This window comes from Oncorhynchus nerka, linkage group LG22, assembly GCF_034236695.1.
Source record: "Oncorhynchus nerka isolate Pitt River linkage group LG22, Oner_Uvic_2.0, whole genome shotgun sequence".
In the NCBI taxonomy this organism is placed as follows: domain Eukaryota; kingdom Metazoa; phylum Chordata; class Actinopteri; order Salmoniformes; family Salmonidae; genus Oncorhynchus; species Oncorhynchus nerka.
This window is the reverse complement of record NC_088417.1, coordinates 94,468,727-94,488,638: the sequence shown is the minus strand read 5'-3', so window position 1 is coordinate 94,488,638 and position 19,912 is coordinate 94,468,727. Positions and strand designations below refer to the sequence as shown.

The window sequence follows — 19,912 nt, the reverse complement described above, 5'->3', positions numbered from 1 at the left end:
CCGGGGCGTCTTCCTGGGGGCTTGGAAATTGCTTCGGACCTCTCCGCCATTCCCGTGGAGTACCAGGACCTCTGGGAAGGGTACAGTAAGGACCGGGCCACTTCGCTTCCGCAGCACCCTAGAATGTCAAGCTCACTCTGGATTACCGACCTCTGCCTGACCTGACCCTCAGCCTGCCTGCCGTCCTGTACCTTTGCCCCTGTTGTTGTAATAAACATTGTTACTTCGACACAGTCTGGGTCTTACCTTAAACGTGATAATCTACCACCAGCCATTACATTACATTTACATTCTAGTCATTTAGCAGATGCTCTTATTCAGAGCGACTTAAAGTAATAAGCGCATACATTTTTTTTGCACTGGTCCCCCGTGGGAATCGAACCCACAACCATGGTGTTGCAAGGCCTTTCAACTGAGCTACAGAGGACTATTATAACAATTTATTATAATAGAATACATGTCTACATTATTACATTTAGACAGAAACACAATAATAAATGTTCATTTTGCAGTAGTTGCCATTTGACATATTAACTGAATGTGCAGCTGACCACCATTCATATGCATGTAGAAAAAATAGCCCTCGGTGACAAATCATCTCAAAAGAGAAGGGGGGTACATTTTCTTTTGTAAAAATGTATATTTCAAATTCCTTTTATGTTATTCAAAATTAGCATTGCAAAATTAGCATTGCACCATGTATATCAATATTTACATATAAATGATAACATACCTCACTGTTCAAATGTTTTATAGTGTTATTATAACCGGAAGAATCGGCACCTGCGTTCAGAATGGATTCTTCCACTATTCTGCAAGCCTACCCTGAATGAGTCATCCAGCTCGTCTCTTATTGGATAAGACCATTCCATCCCGAGGGACTGCCTTCCTTGCAGAGAGAGAGATAGAAAGGCCTTGCTCCATTCACAGAAACATTGGTATGTGAGCCTAGCTGTTTCATTCACATAAAGACTAAATAATATTTGCCTTCATCGTTCTGATTCTTCTATCGTCTTCTTTCTCTTGTCTGATTTAAGAGAAGCTTCTTTTATCTCTCCTTCCTTTTTTGTTTGCTTTTGTTTCTGAGGAGAAAGCAAACGTGCTTTCCTTTTTTTCTGGATTTGCCAGGCAGGAAGGCGAGAGAGAGAGAGTGAGCGAGAGAGATAGACAGAGAGAGAGAGCGAGAGAGAGACAGAGAGACAGAGAGAGAGAGAGAGAGAGAGAGCGAGAGAGCGAGATAGATAGACAGAGAGAGAGAGACAGAGAGAGTGAGAGAGAGAGAGAGATAGATGAGACAGAGAGAGAGAGAGAGAGAGAGAGAGAGAGAGAGAGAGAGAGAGATGTTGGGAGGGAGAGATGTTGGGAGGAACAGAGAGATGTTGGGAGGGACTGCAGTGCAGTGCGAAATCTGCAGCAGCAGGATAAGAGAGAGCGGAAGCTTATGAATGACTGTCAGTCTTCTTAGTTGTGTCGCTCCCACGGACATTTTACATGAATGGTTTTTGGCTTCATGTAGACAGACTGCTGATCTAGACTGCTGTTTTACTGATGCCTTGCCTTGTGGTTTGGATGAGCCTGTCTTCTTGTGTTTCTGTTCTGCGCTGAGTCAGTGTTATCTGTTTAACTTGAAAACGTGTTTTTATTCTGTTTATGAATTATTCACTGGGATAATTCAGGACAGGCAGGTTGTTATCAGAGAGGTGAAGTATCATTCTACTGATCCTTTGTCTCAGAATGTAAATAGAATAGTGATAATGCAAATTCAACAGAGGAAGGAAAATATCTATTCTACGTTGTTCAATATTTTTTGAATGATAGATTATCATGAAGTGTACTGATGCATTTAAATACATAGATGTGTTATCTAGATGTATTTTAATATAAGATTAGGGTCTATTTTTGCATTTGTTTAAAATATTTGTGTTAATCTCATGCATGTGTCATCATCATGGTATAATATAATATTTACCTTTATGATGTTATAGAAGATATGTATTGATGTCCTTGTCCGTGTCATTGCAAAAAGAATGCACGCTGCAATGAGAACAGTATGTTAATGTAACAGTCAACTTGTACGTTGTGTTGCAAATACAGATACTAGGAAGATTGGCCTCTTCTTCTGAAGTACTGTGGACATGGAATAGATTCATTGCCAGCTGCATGCCCATCACTCACATCAATGTTATTTTTCCTTGTTTCCTATTTATTTTTCATCACCTGTCATCAGTAGGCTATATTCAGCATCAATTACTTAGATTTTCCCGTTCACAGGAACATAATCCCAGTCTGTAGAGGAGTATGTTCTAACCAGATAATGTGTGATGGGAGTATGAAGGGAGACAAGTTGATAATCATTTATTATCTTTTATCATCAGGATATATTTTTGTCTTTGCGATTCTCTTTCCCTTTTTCCCACAACCGACCGTACCACAGAATAAAATGGAAAAGCATTCCTGCGGTGAAGAGGAAATATCCGTCTGGGAAATTTGAGAATTGATTGGTTCTAGTGTGCTGTAAGTGGGAGGATTTTTTTTTTGTAACAGGAAGTGATTTTCAGTGTTCAGTGAGCCTTTTGTTGAGAAGGTCTCTGTTCAGATCTGTGAGTCATGCTTCTGCTTTGAGCCGGTAGGCAACAGTGAGAGGAGAGCAGCAGCGCAATATAACTATATCCTCCTCTACCACGTCCATCTCTCTCTCTCTGCATTCTGGAAGCTTCTGGAACCTTTTTTTCACCTTTCCTCCATGTTCTATTTCCATGGATTGTGTTCTTCTTTTCTGTTTATTTTCTACCAACGGATTGGATCATCGCGGCGTTGGATTTTCCTAACAGCAACCTCAGCCTCAGCATCAATAACAGCAGTAGCAGCAGCACTAACCCAGCTCTCTAACTTCCTCAGCAGCAGAGAAAATTCTAGTCAACCATCATACAGGGCCTGCTGGGGTTACTATAAGGCATTTGCTATGTTTAAGGAGAGAAGGATAATTTACTTGGCGGCGTTGCATCTGCCGGTGCGTTTGTAAGGCAGAGGAGGGGGCAGAGGCAGAGAAGAGGGGAATGCTTCACCGTACCAAATACAACAGATTCAGGAATGAGTCGGTGACGTCCGTCGATGATCTACACGGCCTCACCATGAACCCCAAGGTCTCGGCAGCCCCTGCGTCCTCCGCCGAGCCCCCGTACACCCCTCCTGCAGCGCCATCCGAGGGCGGCGTGAACCACCACCACAACCCCGCTGCCGACCCCTCAGACGATGGAGCCACCACCCTGTGCACCCTCATCAACAAGGTGTCCAACCTGAAGTTCACCAACTCAGGCTCCAGCCTGCTGGGTATCAAGAGCCTCCCCTCCCACGTCAAGGACCTGACCCTCTCCAAGCTGCAAGGTGCTGGAGGCTCCGGTGGTGGATCCAGCTGCATTGGTAGCGGCTCTGGCCCCAGTGTGTCGTTGGCAGCCTCCGGTGGCGGTAACGGTGGTGGTGGTAACGGCTCCTCCTGTGGCTCAGCCTCCAGCATCTCCCACCACCACCACCCTCCCTGCTCCCACTCCCACTCCTCCCAGCAAGAGCCAGGCACCATGAGCAACGCAGGGGGAAAGAAGGGCAGCAGGTTGGGGCTGGAAGAGAGGGAGGCTGGGCAGAGACAGGGACATGGAGGGGAGGACTGGGGACCTAGTGGAGGAGGAGGTAACAGTGGACTGGTGAATAAACCCTGTTCCAGAGGATGGCTGCATTCCAGTGAGAAGATCTCTGGACCCGGAGTGACGTACATTGTAAAGGTTGGTGTTGATTCTTGGTTTTCCTCTCTCTCTCTCTCTCCCTTCATCCGTACATTTTTTTCTCCTTTTTCTCTCTCCTCTCCCCCCATTCTCTCTTTTCCCTCAATGACTGAAAAGGAGAAAATGTACGGTAGCCTAACCGTCAGATCGTGATCATCATCTTGCCCTAGTGTGGGCGTAGATAGAAACAGCAGGGATTATTGTGAAGAGAAAGACCAGCAAATAATCATTGAATAATTCAGAGAAACAGAGAAGGTCATCATTGATAAAAGCAGAGAAAACCCTTTGATGCCGTAACAAAAGGCCATGTAGCATCAGGGGACCATAGATATAGAACCGATACTGTCTAGAACAGGGGACCATAGATATAGAACCGATACTGTCTAGAACAGGGGACCATAGATATAGAACCGATACTGTCTAGAACAGGGGACCATAGATATAGAACCGATACTGTCTAGAACAGGGGACCATAGATATAGAACCGATACTGTCTAGAACAGGGGACCATAGATATAGAACCGATACTGTCTAGAACAGGGGACCATAGATATAGAACCGATACTGTCTAGAACAGGGGACCATAGATATAGAACCGATACTGTCTAGAACAGGGGACCATAGATATAGAACCGATACTGTCTAGAACAGGGGACCATAGATATAGAACCGATACTGTCTAGAACAGGGGACCATAGATATAGAACCGATACTGTCTAGAACAGGGGACCATAGATATAGAACCGATACTGTCTAGAACAGGGGACCATAGATATAGAACCGATACTGTCTAGAACAGGGGACCATAGATATAGAACCGATACTGTCTAGAACAGGGGACCATAGATATAGAACCGATACTGTCTAGAACAGGGGACCATAGATATAGAACCGATACTGTCTAGAACAGGGGACCATAGATATAGAACCGATACTGTCTAGAACAGGGGACCATAGATATAGAACCGATACTGTCTAGAACAGGGGACCATAGATATAGAACCGATACTGTCTAGAACAGGGGACCATAGATATAGAACCGATACTGTCTAGAACAGGGGACCATAGATGCCTCCACCGTCCAGATGCTTTTATGTTTGTGATCATCTTCATCCTTTCATTTTTCTATTTTCTTTTCCTTTCCTCCTTTTATGCCTTTATATGTTTTGGCGCAGGTTAGGTTAAAACATGTTTGCCCGTACTGTATATGTACTGTACTGTATATGTACTGTATTGAATATGTATTGTATTGAATATGTACTGTATATGTACTGTACTGTATATGTACTGTATATGTACTGTACTGTATATGTACTGTACTGTATATGTACTGTATATGTACTGTATTGAATATGTATTGTATTGAATATGTACTGTATATGTACTGTACTGTATATGTACTGTATATGTACTGTACTGTATATATACTGTATATGTACTGTATTGAATATGTACTGTACTGTATATGTACTGTATATGTACTGTACTGTATATGTATTGTATATGTATATGTACTGTATATGTACTGTATTGAATATGTACTGTATTGAATATGTATATGTACTGTATATGTACTGTACTGTATATGTACTGTATATGTACTGTACTGTATATGTACTGTATATGTACTGTACTGTATATGTACTTATATGTACTGTACTGTATATGCACTGTATATGTATTGTATATGTACTGTATATGTATTGTATATGTATATGTATATGTATATGTACTGTACTGTATATTTACATTACATTTAAGTCATTTAGCAGACGCTCTTATCCAGAGCGACTTATGTACTGTATATGTACTGTACTGTATATGTATTGTATATGTATATGTACTGTATATGTACTGTACTGTATATGTACTGTATATGTACTGTACTGTATATGTATTGTATATGTATATGTACTGTATATGTACTGTACTGTATATGTACTGTATATGTACTGTACTGTATATGTATTGTATATGTACTGTATATGTACTGTACTGTATATGTACTGTATATGTACTGTACTGTATATGTATTGAATATGTATATGTACTGTATATGTACTGTACTGTATATGTACTGTACTGTATATGTATATGTACTGTATATGTATATGTACTGTACTGTATATGTATATGTACTGAATATGTACTGTACTGTATATGTATATGTACTGTATATGTACTGTATATGTATTGTACAGTTGAAGTCGGAAGTTTACATACACTTAGGTTGGAGTCATTTAAACTTGTCGTTCAACCATTCCACAAATTTCTTGATAACAAACTATAGTTTTGGCAAGTTGGTTAGGACATCTACTGTATGACACAAGTCATTTTTCCAACAATTGTTTACAGACAGATTATTTCACTTATAATTCCCTGTATCACAATTCCAGTGAGTCAGAACATACACTAAGTTGACTGTGCCTTTAAACAGCTCGGAAAATTCCAGAAAATGATGTCATGGCTTTAGAAGCTTCTGTTAGGCTAATTGACGTAATTTGAGTCAATTGGAGGTGTACCTGTCAATGTATTTCAAGGCCTACCTTCAAACTCATCGCCTTTTTGCTTGACATCATGGGAAAAAAATGAAATCAGCCAAGACCTCAGAATTTTTTTTGTAGACCTCCACATGTCTGGTTCATCCTTGGGAGTAATTTCCAAGTGCCTGAAGGTACCACGTTCATCTGTACAAACAATAGTATGCAAGTATAAACACCATGGGACCACGCAGCCGTCATACCGCTCAGGAAGGATATGCGTTCTGTCTCCTAGAGATGAACGTACTTTAGTGCAAAAAGTGCAAATCAATCCCAGAACAACAGCAAAGGACCTTGTGAGATGCTGGAGGAAACAGGTACAAAAGTATCTCTATCCACAGTAAAAAGAGTCCTATATCGACATAACCTGAAAGGCCGCTCAGCACGGAAGAAGCCACTGCTCCAAAACCGCCATAAAAAAGCCAGACTACGGTTTGCAACTGCACATGGGGACATACTTTTTTGAGAAATGTTCTCTGGTCTGATGAAACAAAAATAGAACTGTTTGGCCATAATGACCATCGTTATGTTTGGAGGAAAAAGGGGGAGGCTTGCAAGCCGAAGAACACCATCCTAACCATGAAACACGTGGATGGCAGCATCATTTTGTGGGGGTGCTTTGCTGCAGGAGTGACTTGTGCACTTCACAAAATAGATGGCATCATGAGGAGGAAAATTATGTGGATATATTGAAGCAACATCTCAAGACATCAGTCAGGAAGTTAAAGCTTGGTCACAAATGGGTCTTCCAAATGGACAATGACCTCAAGCATACTTCCAAAGTTGTGGCAAAATGGCTTAAGGACAACAAAGTCAAGGTATTGGAGTGGCCATCACAAAGCCCTGACCTCAATCCTATAGAACATTTGTGGGCAGAACTGGAAAAGTGTGTGCGAGCAAGGAGGCCTACAAACCTGACTCAGATACACTAGCTCTGTCAGGAGGAATGGGTCAAAGTTCACCCAACTTATTGTAGGAAGCTTGTGGAAGGCTACCCAAAACGTTTGACCCAAGTTAATCAATTTAAAGGCAATGCTACCAAATACTAATTGAGTGTATGTAAACTTCTGACCCACTGGGAATGTGATTAAAGAAATAAAAGCTCTCTACTATTATTCTGACATTTCACATTCTTAAAATAAAGTGGTGATCCTAACTGACCTAAGATGGAATTTTTACTGGGATTAAATGTCAGGAATTGTGAAAAACTGAGTTTAAATGTATTTGGCTAAGGTGTATGTAAACATCCGACTTCAACTGAATATGTATATGTACTGTATTGTATATGTACTGTATTGTATATGTACTGTACTGTATATGTACTGTATTGTATATGTACTGTACTGTATATGTACTGTATTGTATATGTACTGTATTGTATAAGTACTGTACTGTATATGTACTGTATTGTATATGTACTATATATATACTCTACTGTATTGTACTGTATATGTACTGTGCTGTGTATGTACTGTACTGTATATGTACTGTGTTGTATATGTATATGTACTGTATATGTACTGTATTGTATATGTGGAGACTGAATACTGCTGTGGCTCTAGCTAGTGATACAAGGAAGAGAATCAGACAGGCAGCAAAATGCTTGTCCTCACCTACTGTTCTCAGATCATATCAATGTACCTGCACAAGTGTATTCAGTCACCAAGAATTTACACCGTTTAGGCAGTACAGATTTACACAAAGTTTAACCAAATGTAGGCTATCGTTGTTGTAAGTAACAGATTATGAAAATGAATGGAGGAAATATGAATGAAGAGGACCTGTACAAGATGTGGTTGGAACAACTAAAACCCACAACAGAATCTGCAGATTCTTTCCAATACAATAATTAGCAATGCTGATCCCTGGGAACCTATATAGCACTTCCTCCTGTACATTAAATGAATACGTATCTGCTCATTTCTATGTTTGAATTGATTTTGAGAAATGCAGCGTAACAGTTTGTCAGGTGAAAGAGCAAGAAAGAAAACACATAATGTGTGATCAGAATTTCATAGAGTCTGACATATCTGAATCAGGCATGTTCATGTCCAATGACACATTTCCTGTCTGGTGTTAGTCCATTAACAAATAAGCAGCAGTGGGGTTAGAGTGAGTTAGTTTGACCGACACACACAGCCAGTTGAATCAATACATTGAAAGTGTCCACAGAGGGGAAAGGGGAAATAGGTCTCTCTCATCTCCCCCATGCACTTTCCCCCGGTCTTAATGTGTTCCAAATGGAACCCTAATCCCTATATAGTGCACTATTTTTGACCAGAGCCCTAGCACTATGTAGGGGATAGGGTGCAATTTGGGATGCAACCCCTATCTGCTGTGCCTGTTTATTGAGTTATTGGTGCTATTCTGCTCTTGGGCCTTTTTAATTAATGTCATGTGGTCGTGGTTACACACCATGCTCCATTAGGTTAACAGAGCAGTGGTTGGCATTGACACACAGCCGGGGTTTTGACTGACACTTATTCTTGTTGCCGCGGTGAACATTCTAGACACAGAAGTCTATTTTAACGCTACACTAGTAGATCATTTTCTCATGTCTGTTGATAGTGTATTGTATTATGATGCTATATGGTGTCTTTCATGTGTATTGTTACTGACACATAGGCTATGCTAACCGTGTTCTGGACGCAACACAGAAATATTTATTGTTATATACTGGTATGACCAGTTTAGTTTGGTTGATAATGTGTAATAACAATGAAAAATATATATTTATTAGAAATTGCACTTTGAATTCAGTTTACGAGCAACTGAACCCAGTAATCCTTTAACACGCTGTTCTCCATACTTCTCGGTAACCATAGCAATCCTCCTCGTGTCTCTCCCTGGCCAAGTTAGTGTTTGATTCTTGACTAAAGGTGTAGCTACATATTAAATGCAATTTCCGTAGTTTACAACACAGTGAATAGGATATTGATATAAAGCTTCAGGTGTGGTCTAGTGAGGATAGCCAGTGGGTACATGTAGTTTGGGCTATAATATACCAGATATGCCTTGATTGATAAAGAGTGTAGGATGTTGCATTTTTGTTATTCTTGCTAAAATGTTCTGATTACATTTGCTACTGTGTCTCTGGGTGAGTTCAATAGTTGCTTGGTATTACAGTCTTTCTCTTTCTGTTGATACTTTGCCTGCAACATGCAATGATGGTTCAGTGTCAGATTAGATTGAAATAGGATTAGCTCTCTGCACCTGCCTTTGTTTCTGTTATGTATAATACATACAGTCATTTGATAAAAAGTGATGCGTACATTGGAAATGCACTGTAAAAAATGGGGCCTCTGGTTGAAATATTGTAGGCCCATTGTATTGTGAGCTATATGTATAGCTATGTATATGTCCTGGCTAGCTATATATTATTTAGATTATATTTTAGAGTTCTCTCCTCTCCACTCATCTCTCTCTCCACTCATCTCTCTCTCCACTCATCTCTCTCTCTCCACTCATCTCTCTCTCCACTCATCTCTCTCTCTCCACTCATCTCTCTCTCTCCACTCATCTCTCTCCACACATCTTTCTCTCCACTCATCTCTCTCTCCACTCATCTCTCTCTCTCCACTCATCTCTCTCTCCACACATCTTTCTCTCCACTCATCTCTCTCTCTCCACTCATCTCTCTCTCTCCACTCATCTCTCTCCACACATCTTTCTCTCCACTCATCTCTCTCTCCTCTCATCTCTCTCTCTCTCCACTCATCTCTCTCCACACATCTTTCTCTCCACTCATCTCTCTCTCTCCACTCATCTCTCTCTCTCCACTCATCTCTCTCTCTCCACACATCTTTCTCTCCACTCATCTCTCTCTCTCCACTCATCTCTCTCTCTCCACTCATCTCTCTCTCCACTGCCTGAAGTAAGTTGGACTTTGTTCCCTTTCACTCTCTCCATGATTCAAAAAACATGGTTTGTTATTTACAGGTATTGTTATTTACCGGCAAAACCAGGCATTTAAACAGTATAGCAACACTGCAGGTCCCGTAGCCTGTATCCACCCCTTCACGACCCTCTACTGTTGATTTACCTTCCACCACCTTTATATGGTCCTGCATTGTGGTTACAAAACCTCATACATTGACAGACACCTCACTTGATCAACTGTGCGTACTCACTTTAAGGTACTCTGAAAGCAAAAACATGTACTGTCAATGCAAATCGATGAATAAAGATATGTTTCTTTTGTATTCCAGCTCTAAATATCATAGTTTCTGTGCACGTAATATATCCATAGCATTCTGTATCACCCGTGACCAAAAGGCTACAGAGGTTAACCAACCAACCAGGAAGCACACAGAGGTTAACCAACCAACCAGGAAGCACACAGAGGTTAACCAACCAACCAGGAAGCACACGGCACTGTGCATGATTATTATGAAGTGTTTTTCATTCATTTCCTCCTTTTTGCCCTGTTTTGTTTAGAGCCACTTCTTTATGAGTCTGTCTGAGTGAAGATGAGGAGAGAAACTCCATCTCGCTCTTTTTTTATTCTAGGGACAAAATGTTCCTTGCCAGTGGCATTAGCCAGCTAGAAGAGAGGAGGGTATGTGGGTGGATGTTATACTGAATGGGATTGGGAGACAATTACATTCATTGGATCATACTGCACTAACAGGTGTCTCTCCGTGAGAGGAAATTAGTCCCCTGGATAGTGTAGGTCACCGTGCTTACAGACACTAACCTTCCCTGGCCTGCTCTCATAGCTCAGACAGACACTAACCTGGCCTGCTGCTACAGCTCAGACAAACACTAACCTGCCCTGGCCTGCTGCTATAGCTCAGACAGACACTAACCTGCCCTGGCCTGCTGCTACAGCTCAGACAGACACTAACCTGCCCTGGCCTGCTGCTACAGCTCAGACAGACACTAACCTAACCTGGCCTGCTTCTACAGCTCAGACAGACACTAACCTGCCCTGGCCTGCTCTCATAGCTCAGACAGACACTAACCTGGCCTGCTGCTATAGCTCAGAGAGACACTAACCTGCCCTGGCCTGCTTCTATAGCTCAGACGGACACTAACCTGCCCTGGCCTGCTGCTACAGCTCAGACAGACACTAACCTGCCCTGGCCTGCTGCTACAGCTCAGACAGACACTAACCTGCCCTGGCCTGCTGCTATAGCTCAGACAGACACTAACCTGCCCTGGCTTGCTGCTACAGCTCAGACAGACACTAACCTGCCCTGGCCTGCTGCTATAGCTCAGAGAGACACTAACCTAACCTGGCCTGCTTCTATAGCTCAGACGGACACTAACCTGCCCTGGCCTGCTGCTACAGCTCAGACGGACACTAACCTGCCCTGGCCTGCTGCTACAGCTCAGACAGACACTAACCTGCCCTGGCCTGCTGCTACAGCTCAGACAGACACTAACCTGCCCTGGCCTGCTGCTATAGCTCAGACAGACACTAACCTGCCCTGGCCTGCTGCTACAGCTCAGACAGACACTAACCTCCCCTGGCCTGCTGCTACAGCTCAGACAGACACTAACCTGCCCTGGCCTGCTGCTATAGCTCAGACAGACACTAACCTGCCCTGGCCTGCTGCTACAGCTCAGACAGACACTAACCTGCCCTGGCCTGCTGCTACAGCTCAGACAGACACTAACCTGCCCTGGCCTGCTGCTACAGCTCAGACAGACACTAACCTGCCCTGGCCTGCTGCTACAGCTCAGACGGACACTAACCTGCCCTGGCCTGCTGCTACAGCTCAGACAGACACTAACCTGCCCTGGCCTGCTGCTACAGCTCAGACAGACACTAACCTGCCCTGGCCTGCTGCTACAGCTCAGACGGACACTAACCTTCCCTGGCCTGCTGCTACAGCTCAGACAGACACTAACCTAACCTGGCCTGATCCTACAGCTCAGACAGACACTAACCTAACCTGGCCTGCTGCTACAGCTCAGACAGACACTAACCTGCCCTGGCCTGCTGCTACAGCTCAGACAGACACTAACCTGCCCTGGCCTGCTGCTACAGCTCAGACAGACACTAACCTGCCCTGGCCTGCTGCTACAGCTCAGACAGACACTAACCTGCCCTGGCCTGCTGCTACAGCTCAGACAGACACTAACCTGCCCTGGCCTGCTGCTACAGCTCAGACAGACACTAACCTGCCCTGGCCTGCTGCTACAGCTCAGACAGACACTAACCTGCCCTGGCCTGCTTCTACAGCTCAGACAGACACTAACCTAACCTGGCCTGCTGCTACAGCTCAGACAGACACTAACCTGCCCTGGCCTGCTGCTACAGCTCAGACGGATACTAACCTGCCCTGGCCTGCTGCTACAGCTCAGACAGACACTAACCTAACCTGGCCTGCTGCTACAGCTCAGACGGACACTAACCTGGCCTGCTGCTACAGCTCAGACAGACACTAACCTAACCTGGCCTGATCCTACAGCTCAGACAGAAACACACCTGCCCTGGCCTGCTGCTACAGCTCAGACAGACACTAACCTAACCTGGCCTGATCCTACAGCTCAGACAGAAACACACCTGCCCTGGCCTGCTGTCATAGCTCAGACAGAAACACACCTGCCCTGGCCTGCTCTCATAGCTCAGACAGAAACACACCTGCCCTGGCCTGCTCTCATAGCTCAGACAGAAACACACCTGCCCTGGCCTGCTGTCATAGCTCAGATAGAAACACACCTGCCCTGGCCTGCTCTCATAGCTCAGACAGAAACACACCTGCCCTGGCCTGCTCTCATAGCTCAGACAGAAACACACCTGCCCTGGCCTGCTCTCATAGCTCAGACAGAAACACACCTGCCCTGGCCTGCTGTCATAGCTCAGACAGAAACACACCTGCCCTGGCCTGCTCTCATAGCTCAGACAGAAACACACCTGCCCTGGCCTGCTCTCATAGCTCAGACAGAAACACACCTGCCCTGGCCTGCTCTCATAGCTCAGACAGAAACACACCTGCCCTGGCCTGCTCTCATAGCTCAGACAGAAACACACCTGCCCTGGCCTGCTCTCATAGCTCAGACAGACACTAACCTGGCCTGCTGCTATAGCTCAGACAGACATTAACCTGGCCTGCTGCTATAGTTCAGGCAGACATTAACCTGGCCTGCTGCTATAGCTCAGACAGACATTAACCTGGCCTGCTGCTATATCTCAGGCAGACATTAACCTGGCCTGCTGCTATAGCTCAGACAGACATTAACCTTTTCTGGCCTGCTGCTATATCTCAGACAGACACTAACCTGGCCTACTGCTATATCTCAGACAGATGCTAACCTGGACTGGCCTGCTGTTATAGCTCAGACAGACACTAACCTGCCCTGGCCTGCTCTCATAGCTCAGACAGACACTGACCTGGCCTGCTGCTATAGCTCAGACAGAAACACACCTGCCCTGGCCTGCTTCTATAGCTCAGAGAGACACTAACCTGCCCTGGCCTGCTGCTATAGCTCAGACAGACACTAACCTGGCCTGCTGCGATAGCTCAGAAAAACACTTGCCTTCTCTGGCCTGCTGCAATAGCTCAGACAGACACTAACCTGGCCTGCTGCTATAGTTCAGAGAGACACTAACCTGGCCTGCTGCTATAACTGAGACATACGCTAACCTGGCCTTTTGCTATAGCTCAGAAAGACACCAACCTTCAATGGCCTGCTGTTATAGCTCAGACAGAAACACACCTGCCCTGGCCTGCTCTCATAGCTCAGACAGACACTAACCTGGCCTGCTGCTATAGCTCAGACAGAAACACACCTGCCCTGGCCTGCTTCTATAGCTCAGAGAGAAACTAACCTGCCCTGGCCTGCTACTATATATAGCTCAGACAGACACTAACCTGGCCTGCTGCGATAGCTCAGAAAAACACTTGCCTTCTCTGGCCTGCTGCAATAGCTCAGACAGACACTAACCTGGCCTGCTGCTATAGTTCAGACAGACACTAACCTGGCCTGCTGCTATAACTGAGACATACACTAACCTGGCCTGTTGCTATAGCTCAGAAAGACACCAACCTTCAATGGCCTGCTGCTATAGCTCAGACAGACATTAACCTGGCCTGCTGCTATAGTTCAGGCAGACATTAACCTGGCCTGCTGCTATAGCTCAGACAGACATTAACCTGGCCTGCTGCTATAGCTCAGGCCGACATTAACCTGGCCTGCTGCTATAGCTCAGACAGACATTTACATGGCCTGCTGCTATAGCTCAGACAGACGCTAACCTGGCCTGGCCTGCTGTTATAGCTCAGACAGACACTAACCTGGCCTGCTGCTATAGTTCAGACAGACACACTAACCTGGCCTGCTGCTATAACTGAGACATACGCTAACCTGGCCTGTTGCTATAGCTCAGAAAGACACCAACCTTCAATGGCCTGCTGTTATAGCTCAGACAGAAACACACCTGCCCTGGCCTGCTCTCATAGCTCAGACAGACACTAACCTGGCCTGCTGCTATAGCTCAGACAGAAACACACCTGTCCTGGCCTGCTTCTATAACTCAGAGAGAAACTAACCTGCCCTGGCCTGCTACTATAGCTCAGACAGACACTAACCTGGCCTGCTGCGATAGCTCAGAAAAACACTTGCCTTCTCTGGCCTGCTGCAATAGCTCAGACAGACACTAACCTGGCCTGTTGCTGTAGTTCAGACAGACACTCACCTGGCCTGCTGCTATAACTGAGACATACGCTTACCTGGCCTGTTGCTATAGCTCAGAAAGACACCAACCTTCAATGGCCTGCTGCTATAGCTCAGACAGACATTAACCTGGCCTGCTGCTATAGTTCAGGCAGACATTAACCTGGCCTGCTGCTATAGCTCAGACAGACATTAACATGGTCTGCTGCTATAGCTCAGACAGACGCTAACCTGGCCTGGCCTGCTGTTATAGCTCAGACGGACACTAACCTGGACTGGCCTGCTGTTATAGCTCAGACGGACACTAAACTGGCCTGCTACTATAGCTCAGACAGACACTAACCTGGACTGGCCTGCTGTTATAGCTCAGACAGACACTAACCTGGACTGGCCTGCTGTTATAGCTCAGACGGACACTAAACTGGCCTGCTACTATAGCTCAGACAGACACTAACCTGGCCTGGCCTGCTGCTATAGCTCAGACGGACACTAACCTGGCCTGCTGCTATAGCTCAGACAGACACTAACCTGGCCTGCTGCTATATCTCAGACAGACACTAACCTGGCCTGCTGCTTTATCTCAGACAGACACTAACCTGGCCTGCTGCTATATCTCAGACAGACACTAACCTGGCCTGCTGCTATAGCTCAGACAGACACAAACCTGGCCTGCTTCTATAGCTCAGACAGACATTAACCTGGCCTGCTGCTATAGCTCAGACAGACACAAACCTGGCCTGCTGCTATATCTCAGACAGACACCAACCTGGCCTGCTGCTATATCTCAGACAGACACTAACCTGGCCTGCTGCTATAGCTCAGACAGACACAAACCTGGCCTGCTGCTATATCTCAGACAGACACTAACCTGGCCTGCTATAGTTCAGACAGACACTAACCTGAACTGCTGCTATAGCTCAGACAGACATTAACCTTTTCTGGCCTGCTGCTATATCTCAGACAGATGCTAACCTGGCCTGCTGCTTTACTTCAGACAGATACTAAGCTGGCCTGCTGCTCTAGCTCACCTAGACACTAACCTTTCCTGGCCTGCTGCAATTGTTCAGATAGACACTAACCTCCTCTGTTCTGCTGCTATAGCTCATACAGACACTAACCTCCTCTGGCCTGCTGCTATAGCTCATACAGACACTAACCTCCTCTGGCCTGCTGCTATAGCTCATACAGACACTAACCTCCTCTGGCCTGCTGCTATAGCTCATACAGACACTAACCTCCTCTGGCCTGCTGCTGTAGCTCAGGCAGACAAAAACCTCCTCTGGCCTGCTACTTTACTTCAGACAGATACTAACCTGGCCATGCTGCTATAGCTCAGACAGACACTATCCTGGCCTGCTACTATAGCTCAGACAGACACTATCCTGGCCTGCTGCTATAGCTCAGACAGACACTATCCTGGCCTGCTACTATAGCTCAGACAGACACTATCCTGGCCTGCTACTATAGCTCAGACTGACACCTACGTTCCCTGGACTGCTGCTTTAGGTCAGCCATACATTTACCTGCCCTGGCCTGATGCTATTGCTCAGACAGACACTAACCTGGCCTGATGCTATTGCTCAGACAGACACTAACCTGGCCTGCTGCTATAGCTCAGACAGACATTAACCTGGCCTGCTGCTATAGTTCAGGCAGACATTAACCTGGCCTGCTGCTATAGCTCAGACAGACATTAACATGGTCTGCTGCTATAGCTCAGACAGACGCTAACCTGGCCTGGCCTGCTGTTATAGCTCAGACGGACACTAACCTGGACTGGCCTGCTGTTATAGCTCAGACGGACACTAAACTGGCCTGCTACTATAGCTCAGACAGACACTAACCTGGACTGGCCTGCTGTTATAGCTCAGACAGACACTAACCTGGACTGGCCTGCTGTTATAGCTCAGACGGACACTAAACTGGCCTGCTACTATAGCTCAGACAGACACTAACCTGGCCTGGCCTGCTGCTATAGCTCAGACGGACACTAACCTGGCCTGCTGCTATAGCTCAGACAGACACTAACCTGGCCTGCTGCTATATCTCAGACAGACACTAACCTGGCCTGCTGCTTTATCTCAGACAGACACTAACCTGGCCTGCTGCTATATCTCAGACAGACACTAACCTGGCCTGCTGCTATAGCTCAGACAGACACAAACCTGGCCTGCTTCTATAGCTCAGACAGACATTAACCTGGCCTGCTGCTATAGCTCAGACAGACACAAACCTGGCCTGCTGCTATATCTCAGACAGACACCAACCTGGCCTGCTGCTATATCTCAGACAGACACTAACCTGGCCTGCTGCTATAGCTCAGACAGACACAAACCTGGCCTGCTGCTATATCTCAGACAGACACTAACCTGGCCTGCTGCTATAGTTCAGACAGACACTAACCTGAACTGCTGCTATAGCTCAGACAGACATTAACCTTTTCTGGCCTGCTGCTATATCTCAGACAGATGCTAACCTGGCCTGCTGCTTTACTTCAGACAGATACTAAGCTGGCCTGCTGCTCTAGCTCACCTAGACACTAACCTTTCCTGGCCTGCTGCAATTGTTCAGATAGACACTAACCTCCTCTGTTCTGCTGCTATAGCTCATACAGACACTAACCTCCTCTGGCCTGCTGCTATAGCTCATACAGACACTAACCTCCTCTGGCCTGCTGCTATAGCTCATACAGACACTAACCTCCTCTGGCCTGCTGCTGTAGCTCAGGCAGACAAAAACCTCCTCTGGCCTGCTACTTTACTTCAGACAGATACTAACCTGGCCATGCTGCTATAGCTCAGACAGACACTATCCTGGCCTGCTACTATAGCTCAGACAGACACTATCCTGGCCTGCTGCTATAGCTCAGACAGACACTATCCTGGCCTGCTACTATAGCTCAGACAGACACTATCCTGGCCTGCTACTATAGCTCAGACTGACACCTACGTTCCCTGGACTGCTGCTTTAGGTCAGCCATACATTTACCTGCCCTGGCCTGATGCTATTGCTCAGACAGACACTAACCTGGCCTGATGCTATTGCTCAGACAGACACTAACCTGGCCTGCTGCTATAGCTCAGACAGACATTAACCTGGCCTGCTGCTGTTGCTCAGGCAAACAGTTACCTGCCTTGGCCTGCTGCTATAGCTCAGGCAGACAGGAACATGCCTTTGCCTGCTTTTATAGTTCAGCTGTACACTAACCTTCCTTGGCCTGCTGCAATTGCTCAGACAGATACTAACCCTCACTGGCCTGCTGCTATAGCTCAGAATGACACTAACCTGGCCTGCTGTTATAGCTCAGGCAGACAGTAACATGCTGTTGCCTGCTGCTATAGCTCAGCTGGACACTAATCCTCCCTGGCCTGATGCTATAGCTCAGACAGATTCTAACCCTCACTGGCCTGCTGCTACATCTCAGACAGACAGTAACCTGGCCTGCTGCTATATCTCAGACAGACACTAACCTCCTCTGGCCTGCTGCTTTACTTCAGACAGATACTAACCTGGCCATGCTGCTCTAGCTCAGACAGACACTAACCTGGCCTGGCCTGCTGCTATATCTCAGACAGACACTAACCTGGCCTGCTGCTCTAGCTCAGACAGACACTAACCTGGCCTGCTGCTATATCTCAGACAGACACTGACTTTGCCTGCTGCTTTATCTCAGACAGACACTAACCTGGCCTGATTCTATAGCTCTAACTGACACTAACCTGGCCTGGCCTGCTGCTATTGCTCAGACAGACACTATTCTGGCCTGCTGCTATAGCTCAGACAGATACTAACCTGACCTGCTGCTATATCTTAGACATATACTAACATGCCCTGGTCTGCTCATGTTGATCAGACAAACACTTACCTGTACTACTGCTATAGCTCAAACAGATACTCACTTGGCCTGCTGCTATAGCTCAGACAGGTGCTAACTTGGCCTACTGCTATAGCTGAGACAGACACTAACCTGGCCTGCTGATATAGCTCAGACAGACATTATCCTGACCTGCTGCTATTGCTCAGACAGACACTAACCTGGCCTGATTCTATAGCTCAGACAGACACTAACCTTGCCTGCCCTGCTGCTATAGCTCTAACTGACACTAACCTGGCCTGGCCTGCTGCTATTGCTCAGACAGACACTAATCAGGCCTGCTGCTATATTCAAACAGAATCTCACTTGGCCTGCTGCTATAGCTCAGAAAGGTGCTAACGTGGCCTGACGCTTTACCTCAGACGGAAACTAACCTGGCCTGCTGCTTTATCTCAGACAGACACTAACCTGCCCTGTTGCTATAGCTCAGACAGACACTAACCTGGCCTGATTCTATAGCTCAGACAGACACTAACCTGGGATGCTGCTATAGCTCAGACAGACACTAACCTGGCCTGATTCTATAGCTCAGACAGACACTAACCTGGCCTGCTGCTATGTCTCAGACAGACACTAACCTGGCCTGCTGCTATATCTCAGACAGACACTAACCTGGCCTGCTGCTATATTCAAACAGAATCTCACTTGGCCTGCTGCTATAGCTCAGAAAGGTGCTAACGTGGCCTGACGCTTTACCTCAGACAGATACTAACCTGGCCTGCTGCTATAGCTCAGACAGGCGCTAACTTGGCCTACTGCTATAGCTCAGACATATACAAACCTGGCCTGCTGCTTTATCTCAGACAGACACTAACCTGGCCTGCTGCTATAGATCAGACAGACACTAACCTGGCCTGCTGCTATAGATCAGACAAACACTAACCTGGCCTGCTGCTATAGATCAGACAGACACTAACCTGGCCTGCTGCTATAGATCAGACAAACACTAACCTGGCCTGCTGCTATAGATCAGACAGACACTAACCTGCCCTGCTGCTATAGATCAGACAGACACTAACCTGGCCTGCTGCTATAGATCAGACAGACACTAACCTGCCCTGCTGCTATAGCTCAGACAGACACTAACCTGGCCTGAT

General features: G+C 46.0%; 1 protein-coding gene across 1 annotated transcript in view; it reads left to right on the top strand.

The window, feature by feature from the left end:
- Positions 1 to 1,977: 1,977 nt before the first annotated feature.
- shc3 (SHC (Src homology 2 domain containing) transforming protein 3) overlaps positions 1,978 to 19,912 on the top strand; it is a 63,705-nt gene continuing 45,770 nt past the window's right edge. Inside the window, exon 1 of the mRNA XM_029628596.2 lies at positions 1,978 to 3,776. Coding sequence (XP_029484456.1) covers positions 3,057 to 3,776 — 720 coding nt within the window. The 5' untranslated portion in view covers positions 1,978 to 3,056. The remainder of the gene's footprint in view (positions 3,777 to 19,912) is intronic.